The sequence below is a fragment of the Vicugna pacos genome, chromosome 11 (genome assembly GCF_048564905.1).
Source record: "Vicugna pacos chromosome 11, VicPac4, whole genome shotgun sequence".
Classification (NCBI taxonomy): domain Eukaryota; kingdom Metazoa; phylum Chordata; class Mammalia; order Artiodactyla; family Camelidae; genus Vicugna; species Vicugna pacos.
The window spans coordinates 74,595,950-74,613,681 of NC_132997.1; the positions used below are offsets into that span (position 1 = coordinate 74,595,950).

Genomic DNA, 17,732 nt, shown 5'->3' on the forward strand with positions numbered 1-17,732 from the left:
AAACACTTAGCATGTTAATTTAAAAGGCTGCTTTCTCTAAAATGTTTAATCTTATTCAGTGATATCTGACTAGTGGAAGAAAACCTGACATGAATTCTTCAAAAACTACTCTGGTTAAAAAGAAAGGTAAACAGATCCTTGTTTGGGGCAAGGAGACTATAAAAGGTATCAGTCTTCAGCAGAACCTGGACATCTCGATGGCACTGAAGCTTGGGGCTTGATACCTGGGCTCTTCTCCCGAGTAGCTTCCGGAGGATCTACCTAATCAGGTTTAGGGGTGGGGCAAAAAGTTAGGGCTAGAGAGGCTAGTGTACTGGTGAAGAGCTTAAGCTGGCCAGGCTTAAGTACTTGGATCTGTGCTTTAGTGCCTATGGGATCCTGGAAAACTATTTAACTGCCCTGAGCCTCATCTGTAATATAGAGATAATAATGGTACCTTCCTCTCAGGGCTTATAAGATCATGTGTGCAAAGGGTTAGTGTGGCAGGTAAATGTGCAGAGAAAGACTTGTGAGGTAACCCAGCAGGTGTGACAATAACTGGTCTCAAGACTTGGGCACCCTGATGCTCAAGGTGAGAGAAGTACACTGGAAAAGGCTTTGGGATCAGAAAGCCTGGGCTACAAATCCCACCCAGCTCTGCCACTGACTAGTTTGGGCAACATGAGCCTGTCTGATTTTTTTTTTTTTAGGTGTTCCTACCCTGCCGAGGTTTGAGAATTAGATGATATTACATAGTAAAGCACGCAGTGTCAGTTTCATGCCCCCATCTGTGATTAACTTTTATTTATTTATACCTTTAGGTGGGGGAGGTAATCAGGTTTATTTAATTTTTTTGATAGACGTACTGGGAATTGAACCCAGAGCCTCGTGCATGCTAAGCACACGCTCTACCACTGAGCTATACCCTCCCCCGTTGTGATTAACTTTTAGAAATGGCAAATGGGTTAATAGTCATAAGGATGCAAAGCAAGAAAGTCAAGAAAACTAAGTATAGGCAGTTCTGGTGACTTGTTTATTCCTCATAAACACTTGTCTCTACAGTACAATTCAGAGAATAAATAGAGGCACATGGCTCTAAGTTCCACCATAAGCAGTGTGAGGATGCAGCGCCAGGGGTGGGGCGGGGCATGTTTGGGTTACAGGGTAACTGGAGGCCTCTGTGATGAACTGTGCAGGGATCCCATCAATTAAGATCTGATCCCCCAGCCTGATGACCAAGGCTCACAGTGGAAGAGTTACAGTGAACCAAATGCCCTTTTAGTTCACTGCCATCCCAAGATGGGCCCGATGCTACCCGAACCCCAAGGGATTGAGGTGGGTCTGACCCACTGGTACACTGGGAAGGAGCTGTGTCAGCCAAAGCCATCCCTAAGGATTCAGTTCATGACAGGCCCTGATGTGGCCCAGAGGCATCTGCCCTTTGCTCTGGAGTAAGTAATAAGTACAAATTGTAAGATGACTGTTTACGTCGGTTTCTTTCTTGACTAAAGGTATCCTGTCCCATGTCTAAGGAAGGAGAGAGGGACACAAATTAATTCATCTGTTGAAACTCAGGTAAGGGGTGGGGGGAATAACACTCTCACTGGACCCTTCACAGGGGAATAAGCAGGCAGAATACCAGTCTCACACAAAGTGGAAGGCCTGGAGCCACGATGCCAACCAGCAGTGAAGGAGGGGGTAACATACAGAAAAACTCTGGCCTTGACTTCCACAGGACCGCTGTTCTGTTTAAGCCACCCCTATTGTTTTCCTTATTTCTCCAGGACAGCACAAAGCACTGGTCCAAACTGGGGGCGGCGATCATCTGCTTCAAAAAGAGGCAGAAGGAAAGATTCTGCATCACTTGGCAGGAAGTGAAGTTGAGGACAGCAGCCGGTCTGCACCCAAAGCGTTAGGGACGGAGAGTATCAGCCAGGAAGAGGGAAAGCCAGATGGGTACCCACTGCTGCAGGGCCTGGGGCCGGAGCCTCAGAACTTCCCTGTGATCAAAGCCCTGCCTGGTAGGTGCTGGGGCCCCTCACAGGGCTCTCCTCCACGGTCACTCTCATCTCCTCTCACATCGGGTTCACTCGTTCACCTTGAGCAGGTAACTGGCATTTGCTTTACCTGGTACTTGTCAGCTGGTGTGTGGTGCCCCGTCAGGCGGTGAGGCTCCTGGCGGACTTGGAGGCGCTCTGGGCCCGCTGGACCACCACGGAGCACTTCTCGCGCCGTAAAAGCTTGTTGTTCTCAAACAGACCTTCATTTCGGGGTATTCCGTGAGAACCATCAGGGAAAGTCAGCAGGCCTTTGAGGGGGACAGAGAAAATCTGGGAGTGACAGTGGCATGGGTGGCTCTGAGATCAGCTGCTACGTCAAGGCCAAGGGACAGAAAACGTGCAGCTTTCCTTGGGGGAGCTCTATCCGAGGGGCCAATGACCCGGTGTCGGTGCCTGGTCACTAGGGCTCTCTGGGTGTCCACAGAGGGATTAAAGCTTCATAGGTGTCCTCCCACCCACTTATGCTTGCCTAAGTCACCCGTCCTGCTTGGCTGCAACTCACCCAAACCATCCACTCTGCCATTTTTAAATTCCCCCTCAAAGGTCATGTTGTCATGTCGAATGAAGACTCCCACGCCGTTGAACTTGCCCTGGGCAAACTCCCCCTCATACCTGCAGACACATGAGATGTCAGCCTTGAGCTGGGTAGTGAGCTGTCCAGGATGACTCAGGCCACCAGTGCCAAATATGTGGTTTCTTAACACCAAGAAGCAAAGCTGATTCCACTCTTCCAGAGTTTCGCCCAACCCCTCCTACCCTACTCCCAACCAGCAGAGAAGGGTCAGAGAGTGTGTATGATATGAGGCCCTAATCTCAAGGAAATAGCATCAGAGGACAGTGGTGGGGTGGGAGGTCATTCACCTCCTTGCCATTTCAAAATTTAGATCTATTTGTAAAGTAACCAATAAAAGAACAAACACTTGCTTCCTCCTTGCCTGTTTTCAGAGGGCCTGGGACAAGCTCAGGTTTGACCAGCTATTTATCACTATCATTTTTAGATCAGAGCTTCTCTTCCCTAGTGTAAGGCTGTGAAAAGAATGGCCCAGTACCCACCTTGAGCCATCTGAGAAGGTCAGTACCCCGAAGCCATTAAAGAGCCCGTTCTCAAAATGGCCCAGGTAGGTGCCACCATCTGCAAACATTAGTTGACCAAAACCATGTCTGCGGCCTGAGCAAAGAGAAGGACAGGTGTCAGGTTGGGCTGGGGCAGCTTCAGGGTCCCTTCTCACCATTTAACGTCCCTTGCCCCACATCACCCCACCCACAAAGGGAAGAAGAGAAGCAGTGACATTGGCAGGGCAGAGGACCATGACCCAGGGTAATAACCTGGCTCCTAGGATCTTCTGTTCTTAAGTCACAATCATCAGATTTGGAGCAAGTCTGTCCCAGTATGAAAGATTTCTGAAAGTGCACTTAAAAATCACAATAGCTAAAAAAAATTTTAAATAAAACCAACAGCTAACATTTACAGTGCCTTCACTATGTGCCAGGCACTCTTCCAGGCACTTTGTATTTATCGTCTTGGTGAATCCTCACAACCACTTTAGAAGGTAGGCACAACACTATTATTATTCCCGTTAACAGGTACACAAACCAAGGCAAGAAGCTAAAAACTTACTCGAGATTACAGAGCAACTAAGTGGTAAAACAAGACAGCAAACACAGCAGGAAGCCTGACTTGGAGCCCTCAACACTTAACTACCTTGCCACTCTGGGAAAAAAATTAAAGTAGCCTCCGACACCATGAAGCTGCTGGGCAAACCTAACAGCCTGACTGGCAGCACTGGTTTGAGCTTCACTCCATCAGCAGGACTCTGCTCACCCACTGAACTGATTAGAGAATAGAGCAAGACGCTGGAGAAACAGCGATGCTCTTCAGAGTACGAAGGAGTACTTCTGGTGGATAGACTGCCCAGCAGAGCCTCAAGAAGACTCCCCTCTAAAAGGTCTTATTAAAGGGGCAGCCAGTATTTGGAAGGCAGGAGAAAAGGCTGGGGATGTACAAAGGCAAGGTAATATGCCATGTGCACAATGCCTCCTCTCAAGGCTCAAGCATTTATCATTTGCAGAGATTTACCATGAAAAGAAAGGTGTGTGTCCGGAAACTATTATGAACTGCTCGTCGTTGGCACAACTGTAAAGAGTCAAGTCTCCTCGGGGCAGTTCCTGGCTTGCTAGGAATGGACCCACGAGACTTTTAAGTGGCTAGACTATTTCCAAACTGAACATCATTAAACTGCTTCCTGGTCTCGGGCTTTGAAGAATTCTGCCATTCCTATGAATAGATACTTGCAAATGTAAAGAGCTGTCACAGGAAATTCAAGGAAATGAATATCATCTGCTCTTGAGTGTCTGCCCTAATTTCTTCCTTAACTTCTTAAGATTCATTGGAATCAAGTCATTGTAATGAATCTGTACTTTCTAATTTATGGGCACTAAAAATAATTCATTTTGCTCTGCTGAGTACTTAAGCATTTATAAAAACAGTTCCCAAATAATACCACTAAAAGTTAGAAGAGTGTTAAAACACTTTCAATTTAGAAGTGGAAAGATTTAATTTACTTCTGGAGCTTGGGGTAACAATAGCATTTTCTAGTTCCTTTCTTTATAATCCTAAAATTGAAGGAAAGGCGCTATTTAAATTAAATCTTGGAGTCAGAAAAAAAGATTCATCAGGTTGACTTACATATCCTGATGTATTTGTCCTTCGGCTAAATGGATTATTTATCAGTGGATAACCCTCTCCCCCGGGGTCCTCTCACCCTCCTTCCACTCGCCACGATATTCCTCCCCGCTGGAGTAGGTGAAGGAACCTTTTGTCAGGGTCATGGTGACAGCTTACAGAAGGATGAAAACTGCAGGAAATAAGCAGAGAACCAGTGTCATAGGATGGCTGGAGGAAAGGTTTGTAAAACAACTTTGTAGATACCTTCTAAAGGCTACCAGCCTGGGAAGTATATACTACCTGAATACATTGAACAAAAATATCCTCTCCTCCAACCACCATCATCACCACCCCCGCCCAGGCAGTCTTATCTTCCTACTTGTCTTAAAACTTTTCAGCCAGTTCCAATTTTCTGTGACCTGGGATGGAAATTTAGGTTTAATCTACAAATATTTGCTTAATACTTACTGTGTGCTGAGTCAGTGTAGAAAATATAGTCTTACCCCTCGATGAGTTTATAATCTAGTTGGTAAGAATGACAACTGAAACACTGGCCAATACGAGACAATATAATTAAGTGGCAAACTGGATGGCAGAGACGAACAAAGACAACGGATGGGCAGAATTTAAAACCAGCAGTGACGGATGCAAAGGGCAGTTTCAGACATGGGGAATGAACGCACAAAGAGCAACAGAGACATGGGGTGTGCAGTGAGAAATAAGGAACCAGGTCTTACTAGAGCTGAAGGTTTATTTAAGGAGTAAGAGGAAACAAAATCATATACATACACTTGGCGTAAATATTAAACCTGAAAAGAAACTCTCAGATGTAATCCAAACTCCATCATTTTAGGGATGGAGAAACAGAAGCCCAAAGTTAAAAGCTAGTCGGTGAGCGAGGATGATGGTGGAACTCACGCCCAGGCCTCCACTGACTATGGCTAGTTCTTTCTCCCCTTTATGACGTGCTCTGCTTCAGGGTCAGGCTAGCTTAAGGAGACCTTTGAAAGCTAGACAGATAGCTGAGAAAGCGGAGAAAAGAGGAAACCTCTGGGGGTTTGTGAACAGGGATGTAATATGAAAGCAGAGTCTAAGGAAAATGAGTGTGGCAACGGGAAGCAGGGTGGGTTACAGCAAAAGTCTTCAACCAGAAAAGCCTGCAAGGCAGGAGATGATATAATTCAGTCAGTTATGAAAGTGAGCACAAATTATTCTCCCTCCATCCATGCCCTTGCAACACAACACGGCGGGTCCTCCATCATGAAGGCAGTTTATTTATCCCTCCCACCCTTGGATCTGGATGGGTTACCTGACTTGCTTTGGCTAATGGAACATTAGCAAAGGTTTTGCAGCAGAAGTTTGGAAAGCACTTGTGTGTTGGGCTTGCCCTTTCGCTGCACTTGGAACTGTTCTGCCTCCATGTGAATGAGCCCAGGCTAGTCTGCTGGATGGTGGGACGCCACATGGAGCAGCTGTCCCAGCTGACCACAGATGTGTGGGTGAGACTAGAAGAGAAGACTAGAAGAGCTGCCTTTCTGAGCCCAGCCCCAGATTACTGACCCACATAATCATGGACTAAAGAAATGGTTGTTTTAGCCACTATGTTTGGGGGATGGTGTGTTATTACGTAGCAAAAGCAAACTGATAGATCCAGGTATGAGATCATAAGGCCTGAACTAGGGAGACAGGGTAATGGGAGCAGGAATGACTATTACAGACATATCATAGGATAAACAAAAACAAGCCAGTAACATTTGGAGACTGGCTAGGTATGGCTTCATGAGTGATAGAAAATGTTCATATTCAAGGATAGCCTCTAAGAAGGGAGTTAAGATACCCAAAACATCATTAAATATAAACAGAGACAAATAGAATCATCTGACATATTTTTTTAAATGCAATCCATGTTTCTTTCTCTTCCTTTCTTCCTTCCTTCCTCTTTCTTTCTTCTTCTTTTCTTTTTTATTTTTTGATAACTGGAAGTTTGTACCTCTTAATCGCCCTCACTTATTTCTCTCATCCCTCCACCCTCCCTTCCCTTTGGCAACCACTTGTTTGTTCTCTGTATCAGTGACTATTTCTGTTTTGTTATGTTTATTCATTTGTTGTTTTTTAGGTTCTACATATAAGTGAAATCATACGGCATTTGTCTTTCTCTGTTTGACATTTCATTTAGCACAACACCTCTAGGGTTGTTGTCCATGTTGTCACAAATGTCAATAATTCATTTTTTATGGCTGAATAATATTCCAATCACACACACACACACACACACACACACACACACACACACACACACACCTCCTTTATCAATTATCTATTGTTGGGCACTTAGATTGCTTCCATATTTTGGCTACTGTAAGCAATACTGCAATGAACATAGCGGTGCGTGTATCTTTTCTAATTAGTGTTTTCATTTTCTTCAGATAAATACCCAGGAGTGAAATTGCTGGATCATATCACAGTTCTATTTTTAATTTTTTTTAGGGAACCTCCATACTGTTTTCCACAGTGGCTGCACCAATGTACATTCCCACCAGCAGGGCACAAGGGTTTCCTTTACTCTACATCCTCACCAGTATGTATTATTTGTTGTCTTTTTGGTAATAGCTATCTGATAGGTGTGAAGTGATATCTCTTTCGTGGCATTGATCTGCATTTCCCTGGTGATTAGTGATGTTCAGCATCTTTTCATGTGTCTGTTGGCCATCCATATGTCTTGTTTGGAAAAATGTCTATTCAGGTCCTCTGCCCATTTTTTAATCAAGTTCTTTGCTTTTTTGACGTTGAGTTTTGCAAGTTCTTTGTATATACTGGATATTAACCCCTTATCAAATATATTGTTTGGAAATATCATCTCCCATTTAGTAGGTGGCCTTTTCAATTTGTTGAGAGCTTCCTTCACTGTGCAAAAGCTTTTCAGTTTGATGAAGTCCCATTTGTTTATTTTTGCTTTTGTTTCCTTTGCCTGAGGAAACATATCCAAAAAACTATTGCTAAGACCACTCTCAAAGAGCATACTGACTACGTTTTCTTCTTGGAGTTTTATGGTGTCATGACTTATATTTAAATATTTAATCCAATTTGAGGGTTTTTTTTCTTTTTTTATATGGTGTGAGAAAGTAGTCCAGTTTTCCCAAAACTATTTATTGAAGAGGCTGTCTTTTCCACCATTAAATACCACTTTTGTGGTAGATTAATTGCCCGCATAACTGTGGGTTCATTTCTGGGTTCTCTATTCTATTCCATTGATCTACGTGTCTGTTTTTGTGCGAATACCACACTGTTTTGATTACTGTAGCTTTGTAGTACAGTTTAAAATCAGAGAATGATACCTCCAGGTTTGTTGTTCTTTCTCAAGAATGCTTTGGCTATTCAGGGTCTTTTGTATTTCCTTACAAATTCAGACAACATTTTGGAAAAAAATTCAACAATTTTGACTAATGAAGTAAATATTAAGTAGAGGAAAAGTAAATTACAGCCACTCACCTGTTCTTTATCAGCACCTTATGGGGTATTTTGATTTTGGCCTATGTCATAATGATTTTGACACAGTTGCTACAAGCTCAGAAATGATCTAATGTGAAGACAACCTGCCCTGAACAGAGCAGGGCTCAGTAACATCTCCTAGGCCTTGGTCCTGTCTCAAAGCTCTAGTTTCTTCCCAGCTATGAGGTCAAGTGAATTATGAAGCCATGAGGACACATGAGTTCTGAGAATCCCTGTGCTCTCACCCAAATATGGAGGAACGTTTGTTCCTACCTCCATAATGAAGGCCAGCTTTGTGGAAGCTATTTTGGTGATGTTTGGAGTCACTCCCATGGTTTGCCAGGGATTTTCTCACTTTTCCAGTTACTTAGGAACTTGATGTCCAGGATCCTCCACATTGTAGAAGACATCCCAAGACATGGATCATTTTCTCGTCTTAAAGCCCCTCAAACCCCTCAAAACCCTGGGGGGCTATTTTCTCAAAGAAGTGATGGTAGTACCTGGCGTGCCATCTCTGTCCCATCAATGTTCCACAATGTCAGCATCCAATTTCAGCCTCACAAGCCTCTTATCATCAGCCCAGCATCAGAGTATGCCTGGGGTACAGGTTAATATGATTCCATTGCAAATACAACATTAATGAGAGGAAGAGAAGCAGTTTTCCATCGAAACTGCAGAGGAAAACTCTTTCCGGTCCAGATAGGCATTTTGAGGCTAGAGGCCACCATCAGCTCTTCCCAATTACATCAGAGTACTAACAGTCGGCTCGTGGTACAAATCTGAACTATTTCATTACTTCAAAACAAGGCAGAATCTGAACTATCGCATCTCCTACTAAATCTTACAGCAATTGTTCTGGTACATAAACACAAAATCATTATTTCTCCAGGAAGATAAGGACATTTCCTTTAAATGTTCAGCAGCAGCTAACTTGTCTTCACTCAACGCTCTGGAAGGAGTTACTGCAGTGCAATTTGAGGAGTCAGACTGACTACTCAGGGGCTCAGGGGGGCAGCCTCTTGTATACTGACTTTTTCTCAAGGCTTCCTGAAACTTCCAAATAGTGGCATCCCACCAGTAGAAGAAACTTGAAAGAAAGGGAAGAGTGTTTCTCCAATTTGAGGATTATCTGTGGACCAAGTACTAGCCAACCCCTCCAATTGTAAACCAAGCCATTCTTTTGGTATGCTGTTAACTCTTGGGCAACATATCCTAAATATTTCAAAGAAGCCAATGAAACTTGAAAGGTCATCTTATTACCAAGTGTGGTGGACTGTATTTTCCAAAGATGTTTGCAATCATATTTCCTGTCTTACACATTCTTCTACAATTTGACCTTGCCACAGCCCCATTAAAAAGTGGAGTCTAACTCCTTTCTTTTGAATCTGGGCAGGCTTGTGATTGCTGCAACCAACAGAATGTGAGTGGAAGCCATGGTGTGTTCTGAGGTTATACCATCTTGCTCACTGGTAAACTTGAGCTTGGAGACCTGAACCACAACATAAGAAGTCTGACTATTCTGAGTCTACCATGCTCAGAAGAGGCAAAGCCACATAAAAAGTCACATTTGTTGGTACCCCTAGCTGGCAGTCCTCATCTCTGAATCATCCTAGCCCAGGCACCAGGAGTGAGTGAAGAAGCCTTCAGAATGACTCCAGCCCCTACTCACTGAGCCCACATCCAAGATGAAGTATCATGGAGCAGAGAGAGATCATCCCCATGATGCCTCCCCCAAATTTCTGACTCACAGAATCTGTGAGCATCATATGGCTGTTTTAAGCAGCTAAGTTTGGTTACATAGCAATTGTAACTGGAACATCATCTCGCAGCCTAACTGTGTCACCATCCTCTCTCATTTGTTTTCAGAAGTATATACTACAAATTCCCATTCCTTTCTGATCTAGGGAGATACAGTAAAATTCAACAGCTGCTTGTCAAAATGATGTCCATTCCCAAGAACACAACTAGAAGTGCTCATTAAAGAGAACATATGTAGACGCCAGGGATCTCAGGCCATGGTTGAGCACATTTGACTAGACACTCCTACATGTGTCCAAATAATTGATATTATCACTACTTTGGACAGTGTCAGGGTTTTCCCTTACGACTTCTGTAATAAACCACGCTAATAGCTCATAGCAACTAACTCAAAAAGGAACTTCACCAGTAATCACTGAGACAAATCCAGTTTAATAAAGTATAGCCAGCGCTCATGAAGACCAAAAAACTCAATACTTTAATAAGGGATGCAAATCAGTATTTGTGTCAGCTATTCAAAAAAAATATTTTTAAGAGAATAAGTAGCCTAGGAGTTTAGGTCTCAGATATACATATGGAACCTAGTTACAAAGCCAAGAAGATTCATGCTTCTAAACAGATAACCTTTCTGCTCTCCTGATAGATGGCTTACAAAGGATCAAGCCAAACATTTATCTAAGAGAAAACGACTATTTTGTCCCTGTAAACCAACACACTATTAGTCTAAACAACAGACTATACCCCTCCTATCTTTGTTTTCTCTTGCCCCAGACATGTCCAAATAGAACTCAAAGACAGGAGTGAGAACTTCTGTTTCAGTTCCATTTGTCTATCTTTTGTACTTTCAGAAATCAAACTGGTTAAAAAATACTTATGCATTCACCTGTATCCAAATTCAGAGGTTTAAAAACAACCTAACATAAAGGAGAATAGGTTTTCAGTTTAAGAATATTGTTTGCAGGCATCCACCTTAACTGACCACATATACCTTCGCATTGTCCCCCTAAAGCCACCCTCCCATATGACAGGCTTGTTAAAATTCTTTCCATTACAAAGAAAGCAGTTCTTGGGCTTTTAGAATCCTAATGAGCAGAGAATGAAGGCTTTGATGAACAAAGATTAGGCTTATAAGGAACCTAGAACAAAAAGGCAAATGTTCTTTTTTAAGTATCTTAAATGAGTTGAAAATAACTCTTTGTTGTAAGTCTGTAAGTCTCTTTTACTATAATTCTTCCTTCCACTCAAAAGTGAACAAATATATTGCTACTAGATAAAGGTCTTATTTAGGAAGACTGTGGACACGTAGATTGAAGAAAGTGGGAAGAAAAGCTTGAGACCAGAAAAAAGGTCAAAACAAAACAAACAAAAAAATCCAGACGCCTTGGGGGATGGGGACTGCCAGGATAATACTGTATTTCACGGGAAAGTAAAATCCCTGGGCCGGGTTCTAATACGGCAGAGTGATCCCCGCTGGTACCTAGTAAGTTTAGAAATGCTAGACTGCAGGGATGCCACCATCAACTGATTGAAAACATCCTATTCCCCAAGCCTCGATGTGTGTGTGGGACGTCTCTCCACCAGAGTGTGACAGAGGCGGGCCCAGAACAAACAAAGCCCTACACCGCAACAAGGCAACACTTCGTGGTCGACCTTCCCAATCCTTCTCCCCACCCCGTTCTTGCCTTACCAGCACCGCTCCTCCCCTCCATCCCAGGTCTGCTCTCCCGGGCGGGCGGGGACTTCTGCACACACAGGTCTGTCATCCCCTCGCGAACAGCCCCCACCCACCTGACTCGTTATCCCGAACGCCGTGGGCTTTCTCGGGCCTCGGCCCCCGCGGTGGAGATGGGAGGCCCGAGTTTGGGACCCCCGGGGCATCTGTTTTCAGGTCAGCGCGTCTGGGAGGGAGCCGTACTCCCCAGCCTCTATCATCTCCGGCTGGACTCCTCAGTCCCTTCCTCCCCGACCACACTCTCCCTGTCCCCTCTCAACCGCGCTGCCAGCCAACCTGGGCTTGGCCTTCCGGGATGACCGTCTCGCCCACGCGCCGGGCTCCAGCGTCCCGGACCTCCGCTCCGCTGGGCTCGCCCCTACCACTGGCCTCTCCGCCACCACCTCCAGCGCCAGCCCCACTTGACGCCGCCATCCCTGGCAGCCACACGGGGCACAATTCCCGCAGCCCATTGGCTGTTACCTAGGCAACCGGGAGCAACGCCACTCCCCATTGGCCCTGCCCGGGCTCTGCGCCATCTTTGTGCGGGGCGGAGGGTCTCGGGAACCCCTGGCCACATACCCCAAAGAGGGGTGGGGCTGACCCACCGTCCTACTTTGACCACCCTTAGAACTGAAGTCTCGCCTACCTAGAGGCAGCCGAGCCGAATTGTCAACCCCAAACCAAACAAAATCAGACCTGCGTCAGACGCGACAGTGACCGCCAACTCAACTGGCTCCAATCCCGCTCGGAGCTCCACAGTTGTCAGTGGCACCATCGCGGAGGTAAAGGACAGAACCCCAAACCGATTTTTGAGGTGCAGCTTTCTAAATTGTAAAGCGTAGAACGGGGCAACTGCAGTTTGATGAGTATCAGCCCTGTGGCAGCACTGTAATGTCAGGGCACTTCTGTACGCGTTATAGGTATTTGTGCTGTCGTTCTCATTACTCGTATCCTTTGTATTTAAAAATACAGTGCCAAGATTGGAGTAAATCCTCCCAAATACTATGCGCACCAACCGGTTTATCCATATGTTTATTTATCAAACAATATGAATACATCATGATGCTGGGTCCTGCCAGGCTAGAAAAGATACGATCACTACTCTCACAGGATTTACTTGCCTGGATGTAGAGAAGAAAAGATTCATGCAAATGGAAAAATCCAAGGCTATATTTAACTGTTAAGGGAAGGCAAGCGCATGAAGAGAGTAAGCAAATTGAATTGGGATTTCCTAATCTGTAGAATAGGATGATAATAATAATAATGATAAAGGCTCCTCAGGGCTTGTATGCAAATACAATGTAAAATGCTCAATACTGTGTCTAACATTGTAAGTGCTCAGTAAACTGCAGTTTTAGAAGACCTAGATTCTGTGTTCAAATCCCATCTCTGCCGCCAATTGTGTGTGGCTTCAAGCAAGTTGTTAAGCCTGTAAAATGAGATTGGACTAGCCAACCTATAAAATTCAGTACAGCTCCAACTCACTGGTTAAACACACTGAACTGTGTGGTGTTAACTATAGATACAATCACAGTAATTGAGAGAATGAAATGTCAAGAAAACATATTTTAGATCGGAGAATGTGTATTAGAAAACGTGAAGAAATAAGATTAAATAGATTGTGGTTAAATTATGGAAAGACCTGAAAAATAAGAAGATATGGTTTGCAAAATGTGGTTTCTTGAATCTGCAATTTGTGAACACAGAAAGTAGAAGAGAGGTTACCAAGAGCCAGGGGAAGAGGGACTTACTATTTAACGAGTACAGAGTCTTTGTTGGCATGAGGAAAAGTTTGGTTATAGATAGTGATGATGTTACTCAACATTGTGAATGTCTTTAATGTCACCGAATTGTACATTTAAGAATGGTTAAAATGATAATATTATGTATATTTTACCACAACAAAAATGTAGTTTCTTGATCAGAATGGTAACACAATAAAACCAGTGTTTTAAGAAAATTAATCTGGCAGTGATACCCAGAGATGATCAGAGAGAGACTGGAAGCAGAGAAAAAAACCTAGAAGCTATAGTAATAATGTAGCTAAGACATTCTGAGTCTCAAAACTAATGAGGCATCAGTGAGGTTGGAAAGAAAAGGGGGTAAATATGAGATACATTTCATAGAAATATTTAATAAGAAGCAATATAATATTTAAAGAATGGAGCTAGTCTGCCAGGATTAGGATCCAGCTCTGCCACTTACCAGCTGCATGACCACAGGCAAGTTACTTAGTCAGTTTCCAACATCACAGGGGCTGTAATGCCAGTTATATGGCTTAATCCATGTAATGCACTTAAAAAACAATGCCCGCTTCATGTTTAGCATTTGGTAAATGCTAGCTCTTCAAAGGTAATAAGGAATGTATTGACACTCTTTTCAGTAAAAGGAAAATCAAATTCTAAGAGGTAGATACAGAAATAACTTCTGAGGATTTTCCATAGAGAAAACTCAGAATTCAAGGGAGAACTCTGAATCTTGGAGCTTTCCTTGACTATTAATTTGAAGCTTAGGGGCTAAATAAGGTGAATAATACTAAGAGATCATCTCTGTGGCTATGGCCCCTGGGATGTGAGAGGCAAGTATTACTAAATTATTTGGTATCTGGTTAGGGAAATACATGTCTTGTAACTAAAAGAGTAAATTGAACCATCTGTATGGATTTTTGCCTAGAATGGTTTATTTGGCAAAAAAAAAATAAGTTTAAGACATTCCCATTGTTAAAAACAAGACAATGGGCTCTCCAAATGGAATCATTTATTCTAGGCCCCATGTCAGCAAACGCAAACTTAATGCCTTAATTACAGTTTCAGCCTCTCCTCGGCATGGAATCGTAAACCAGGCAATCAGGAATTACCTGGTCAGCACTAGTGAAGTAATCTTCCTGAGAGACTCCTGCATCCTGGCCCCTAAAGGAAGGTGAACCTTGCCACAACCAGTCCGCGTTTTGCTATAACTTCTTTGGCCTGCTCCCTTCTGCCTATAAAAATCTTTCATTTCATACAGCTTCTCAAAGCTCCTTTCTATCTGCTGGATGGGCTACTGCCCAATTCAAGAATCATTGAATAAAACCAGTAAGATCTTTAAAATTTATCCAGTTGAATTTTATTTTTAGCACCATGCATACAATTAACAATAATTCTTTTAATTCAGTACTTATGGTTAGCTGAGGCAATAATTTGATTCAAGAAAGAATGATTTCGAAATACTGGTTACTATGTGTCTGGTCATCTTTTGTGAAAAACCATGCCTCAACTTTGTTACTTTAGACATAAAATCAAAAACATCAATAATCACCCTAGCAGTGATAAAAAGCTACTATTTGTTGAGTGTTTTTATGTACTAAGCACTATGTTAAGTGCTTTATATACATTTTCTTGATTCTTATGTAACCAATTGAGGAAAGGATGATTATTCCCATTTTATGGAGAAGGAAACTAAGGTTTAGAGAATTCAGTAACATACAGAATCATAAATGTGGAGCCAGTGTTTAAATTCAGATGTCTCTGACTCCTTCTTTTCCCTCTGATGAAATAAAAATTCACATTTTAAGGTAAGATAAGAAAAATTTAAACTTAAAATTTTTCTCTGTCCGTTTGGGCCTCTTCTTCCTGTCTAGTATGCACTGTGTACCTGCATTATGTGTTAACCAGACCTCCCCAATGGCAGAAATACCTGCTCAGCCACAAAGATCAATTTTTCTTCTTATGGCACTTGCCATAAAACTCCTTAGAAGGTAACATTCCTTTCTCAATCCTGTAAGGAATCATGATGACCCACCACTCACCTTGTATGTGCAGATATCTTTGGTGAGCTTTATGTACAATTCTGATACAGGGGGAAAAAATGTAGGATCAGAGGTTGGCCGTGTTCGAGGTCTCAGTTGAGTCCCTTGGATGTGCCCCTCCAAGTGTGGGTCCTTGGCTTGGCGTAGGGAAGAATTTAAGAGCAAGCCACAGTTGAGTAAAAGTACATTTATTCAGAGAGATACATACTCCATAGACAAAGTTTGGGCTGTTTCAGAAGACAAGAAAAAGGCCATGAGGTATGGGAATTGGTGCTCAGGTTAAAGTAGATACACTCCATAGACTGTCTCTCGGAAGGCAAGGGAGCGAGAGGCCACAAAGCTCAGTGTTGCTACTTTTTATGGGCTTGATAGCTTCATATGCTACCAAGTGGGAGGGTTATTCCAACTACTTTGGGGAAGGGGCTGGGATTCTCAGGAATTGGGCCACTGCTCACTTTTTGACCTTTTATGGTTAGCCTCAGGACCGTCATGGCACCTGTGGGAGTGCCGTTTACCACATTAATATATTACAAAGAGGGTATAATGAAGCTCAAAGTCTACTGGAAGTCAGATCTCCCACCATCTTAGGCCTCAGTGCCTACAGGGTGTTGAATTTTTTGCCCCCTTGGTGCTAATCGCTGTGTCATTCCTTGAATGGCTGTGCCCTGCCCCCTTCTATCCCATCTCAATTCCAATATATCATTTCTCTCAAAGATTTCAATTAGTGCAGAACAGACTGATCAGATGACTTGGGGAGATACTGGGCCACAACTAATACAAGATCTTAGCTTAAATACTTACGACTTTATTAATGTTGCTAGCTGTATTGCTTGTATGCTGCCTATTTTACAAGATTACTGTTTCTTGCATTTTCAAATGTGTGACTGAGCCTCCAATAAAATTATGATTAGGCAACTTGAAACGACCAAATATATAATCCTATATGATCAATGATTGTAATAGTGTAACTCTAGATATGGGAAGAAGCAATGAGAGGGAACCATTTCCTGGACCATAACAGACTAATAAGACAGGTGGTCCAGAGGCATTTGGCTGCTGTTAACAGGGCCTAGTCCAGTCATAGCACATTGAGTGGCCTATCAATGAATTCCTCACCTGACCTGAGAGCGAGCATTCCTAGCACCATGGGACAAATTGGTCACAAAATGCCTCCCAAACCTTGGTTGAAGTTAAGCCCAAAAGGGAGGGGATTTTAAACCAAAGAGTGTTGCCCACCATCCCATTCTATAAGAATGAAGTCATTAGCCACTGTAGTCCTTGACCTACAGTACACCCTGAAAGGAATTCAGGGTAGAGATCAAGATGAGGTACTTTGTTTTCTGGGAAAACTGATATAACTGACTTTCAGATAGATATTTTCAGGAGAAAATTTTATGAACCCAGTTTCTCACATCTTCCCATACTTAGAAAAGCACTAAAACCATTAACTAAGACATCTGATCCTCTCAAATAGCAGTAACCTTCTACCAAGATGTGTGCCGATTATAATACCCATTTGTCAAAATCACATATATACTGGCCTCCCTGCACCTCTTCAGAACAGTTCTCAGCACTCTGAGAGACTGTCTCCTGGGTTATAATCCTCAGGTTGGCTTGAATAAAACTTTCCATGTCTTTCTCAGATTGACTATTGATTAATTTTTTGTGGACAACTCTTTTTTCCCCCAGAATTCAAACTACATTCTTCCTTTAAGACTTAGCTCATAGTACACGCTGTTTAAGGCCTTTGCTGACTCTCCAGCCTACCTCCAAATCACTGAACTCCTATTACGGAGTTTCCAGCTGTCATTATTGGCTCTTTTTCCTCCTACTGAGGTGGGAAGCCCCATGAAAAAGATGGCAGAGCCACTACCCTCCTGCCAGCACCATTCAGTTTCCTGGCCTTGCACCATTAGCTCGCTTTTTCGACTCTGAAATGGCTTACTTCTAAGAAAGCGGAACTTATCCTTAAGAATCTATTGGTTCCCTGCACTCACTCCTGATTGGTCCATTTCCCTCACTCCTGATTGGTCCATTTCTCTCATTCTTGATTGGTCCATTTCTACAAAGCTTGTTCCTGATTAGTCACCTTTGTTACACCTTATTTGCAATGTTGTTACAAAATGTTGCAAAGTCTAGACTGGTACCCTATAAAAGTCTGTGTAAACCTACTGATGGGGTCCAGAGCTTGGAATGTTAACTCCTCTGGGCCTGCTGGCATAATAAACCTGAGTTCTCCAACCCTCAGGGTGCTGCTTGGTCTCACCCAGATCCAGGTTG

The 17,732-nt window shown here is 43.1% G+C and overlaps 1 protein-coding gene and 1 long non-coding RNA gene across 7 annotated transcripts; one reads left to right on the plus strand and one right to left on the minus strand.

The window, feature by feature from the left end:
- Positions 1 to 993: 993 nt before the first annotated feature.
- Positions 994 to 12,150, minus strand: MORN4 (MORN repeat containing 4). 6 transcript variants are annotated; one of them, XM_072971720.1, is made up of 6 exons: positions 11,960 to 12,110; positions 4,802 to 4,894; positions 3,093 to 3,207; positions 2,542 to 2,651; positions 2,107 to 2,287; positions 994 to 1,807 (listed from the first exon to the last, which is right to left on the minus strand). In XM_072971720.1, the coding sequence occupies exons 2-5, from the start codon at positions 4,866 to 4,868 to the stop codon at positions 2,139 to 2,141; spliced, it is 441 nt and encodes a 146-aa protein (XP_072827821.1). In that variant the 5' UTR covers positions 4,869 to 4,894; positions 11,960 to 12,110; the 3' UTR covers positions 994 to 1,807; positions 2,107 to 2,138. The 6 variants fall into 6 exon arrangements, with proteins under 6 accessions (XP_072827821.1, XP_072827822.1, XP_072827823.1 ...); XM_072971721.1 differs by lacking the exon at positions 11,960 to 12,110 and adding an exon at positions 11,740 to 11,924; XM_072971722.1 differs by lacking the exon at positions 11,960 to 12,110 and adding an exon at positions 11,639 to 11,733.
- A 44-nt stretch (positions 12,151 to 12,194) lies between these two features.
- LOC140699379 (uncharacterized) lies at positions 12,195 to 14,758 on the plus strand. The gene is made up of 2 exons (XR_012077530.1): positions 12,195 to 12,447; positions 14,473 to 14,758. It is a non-coding gene; the product is annotated as an uncharacterized lncRNA (long non-coding RNA).
- Positions 14,759 to 17,732: the final 2,974 nt, after the last annotated feature.

Excerpts from the sequence above, each read along its gene's own strand:
- MORN4 (XM_031682772.2), bottom strand. The coding sequence starts at position 12,135 with ATGGGCTGCGGGAATTGTGCCCCGTGTGGCTGCCAGGGATGGCGGCGT. Across the intron at positions 2,652-4,801 it reads TCGTGGCGAGTGGAAGGAGG|GTATGAGGGGGAGTTTGCCC; the intron begins GTGAGAGGACCC and ends ATGTGTCTGCAG. Across the intron at positions 2,288-2,541 it reads TGGCAGAGTGGATGGTTTGG|GCCTGCTGACTTTCCCTGAT; the intron begins GTGAGTTGCAGC and ends TCCCCCTCAAAG.